The following is a 1,881-nucleotide window of genomic DNA, read 5'->3' on the forward strand; positions in this document are numbered from 1 at the left end:
CATCTGAAGCAAAGAGCAGACTTCCGGCGGACACTTTTTTGGCCGAGTGGACCATCTTGTTATGTACTATCTTTGTTAAAAAGTAAGTAATTGGGTTTGGAGTCGATTCCCACTATTTCATAACAAAAGATTTTCTTCCAATGACACATTTTGTAATGGGGCAAAGATTCGGTATAAATAAATCTGGATAAGGGATTCTTTAAGATTTCGGAAATAGTAAAGAATGTTCTTCCTGTTAAAGACACATTTGTAATGGGAATAGGGTTCGGTCCACAACTAGGTTTTCTAAAATAGTACACATTGTTCTTTTAAGGACACATTTGTAACGCAGATAAGGTTCGGTCCAAATATATCTGAATTAGTGATTCCAAGGTTCCTCTGAAATAGTAAAGGATGTTCTTCCAAGCGCATGTTTGTATTTACCCTTCCTTCAGCGTTATTTTTTAAATAGATTTGCTAAATAGCCCAAGCAAAGAAACAATTTTCAAGGTACAGTTTAAAAGACAAAGTTTATTCTTTGAACATAGCTGTATAAAGACACCGAGATGAAAGACTTTCTAGTAAAGTTTTGATTACAAACAGAAAAGAAACATTGGAAAGCATTATCCATCGATTAGATCCGCAGCAATCTCATGCAGGAGAGGGTAGGGTCCTTCTTTGCAAAAACTCCCTCCGAAGTCATCAAGAGCAAAGTCCCATATCATGGCACCAGCAAATCCCTGATCTTTGATGAACTGTACCTGTGAAAATTTAAAAAAACAAAAAAAACAACACAAACATATCAGATGTTAGTTTTCTGAAAGTTTACGTTTTCTGTGTGAGTAGAGAGGTGCCAATCGAAACAACAACGATCATTTAGTGAATAAAAAATAAGGGAGATACGCAGAAACAACAAAGGGATATAAACGCAAATGAAGATATTTTTTGGGTACTTGGTCACCAAAGTTGACTCTTCCATACATCTGGAATTATCAACATATAACACGTATATTTAAGATTCAATGGTGAGTCCTCCATACCTTTTCTTTCAGGCTCTCCTTGTCCTCATAGCCGACCCACTGGTTCCCCAGCACTAGGTACGGCACTCTTTCGTCCGGCAGACGTGTCACATTAGCCCCCTCCTGAAGCATCTTGCAAATCTGAGGACGAAGTCGATACGCTATTATAATTCATTGTTGAGGGATAATCGGCCTAAAGCAATTATAATTCACCAGGACTAATATGTAAGGATAATGAGATTTCGACTTCGTAAGACACCACTGTTGACTGTCTTATCCTTTTCTCTTGATACGGATGATTACACTTTTACATCTAGAAATTCGATTTCTTTGGCAGTTATCATTGTCCCTTTTAAAACTGACTAACTGTTTCAGTTTGTTTTGTTATTTTTGTTTTGTTTTATTTTTAAGGGGGGTGGGGGGTGATTGTTTGTTGAACAAATTTTCTCAGCTGCTACTTGTCCCCTAATCATTTGACTTGTTTGATTGATTTACTCGCAGGTCTAACAGAGAGGCAGATCCTGGAATTAGATACCCTTAATTGCAAAAATAATATGCCAAATTTAACTTTTGTGAATCACATTTCGTTAAGATAATACCTCGTAGTAGGCCAGAAATCCGGCCTCCCTGGTGTACTGTCCGGCAGATCCCGGGCCGTTGGTGGGTGCCTTGAGGCCGTTCACTTTCGGATTCGCCAGCGTGAAGCAACGTCCGTACGTAGGGAGGCCGATAGCCATCTTCTCTTTCGGGCAGCCCAGCTCCACCCAGTAGTTTGCCGCGAATTGCTATGAATGCCATAAAAACGGCAGTTAGAACAATAAATGCACCGGCAGATTTAAACCAAAAATATCTTACTAAGATACTACACACACACATACACACA

At 39.0% G+C, this 1,881-nt stretch overlaps 1 protein-coding gene across 1 annotated transcript in view; it reads right to left on the reverse strand.

Annotated features, from left to right (window-relative positions):
* Positions 1-490: 490 nt before the first annotated feature.
* LOC101847481 (chitotriosidase-1) overlaps positions 491-1,881 on the reverse strand; it is a gene marked incomplete in the record, with an annotated part of 15,285 nt that continues 13,894 nt past the window's right edge. Inside the window, 3 exon segments of the mRNA XM_035968994.1 lie at positions 491-740; positions 1,020-1,139; positions 1,598-1,783. Of these exon segments, the coding sequence (XP_035824887.1) occupies positions 603-740; positions 1,020-1,139; positions 1,598-1,783 (444 nt within the window).

The sequence above is a fragment of the Aplysia californica genome, unplaced genomic scaffold (assembly GCF_000002075.1).
Source record: "Aplysia californica isolate F4 #8 unplaced genomic scaffold, AplCal3.0 scaffold00104, whole genome shotgun sequence".
NCBI lineage: Eukaryota > Metazoa > Mollusca > Gastropoda > Aplysiida > Aplysiidae > Aplysia > Aplysia californica.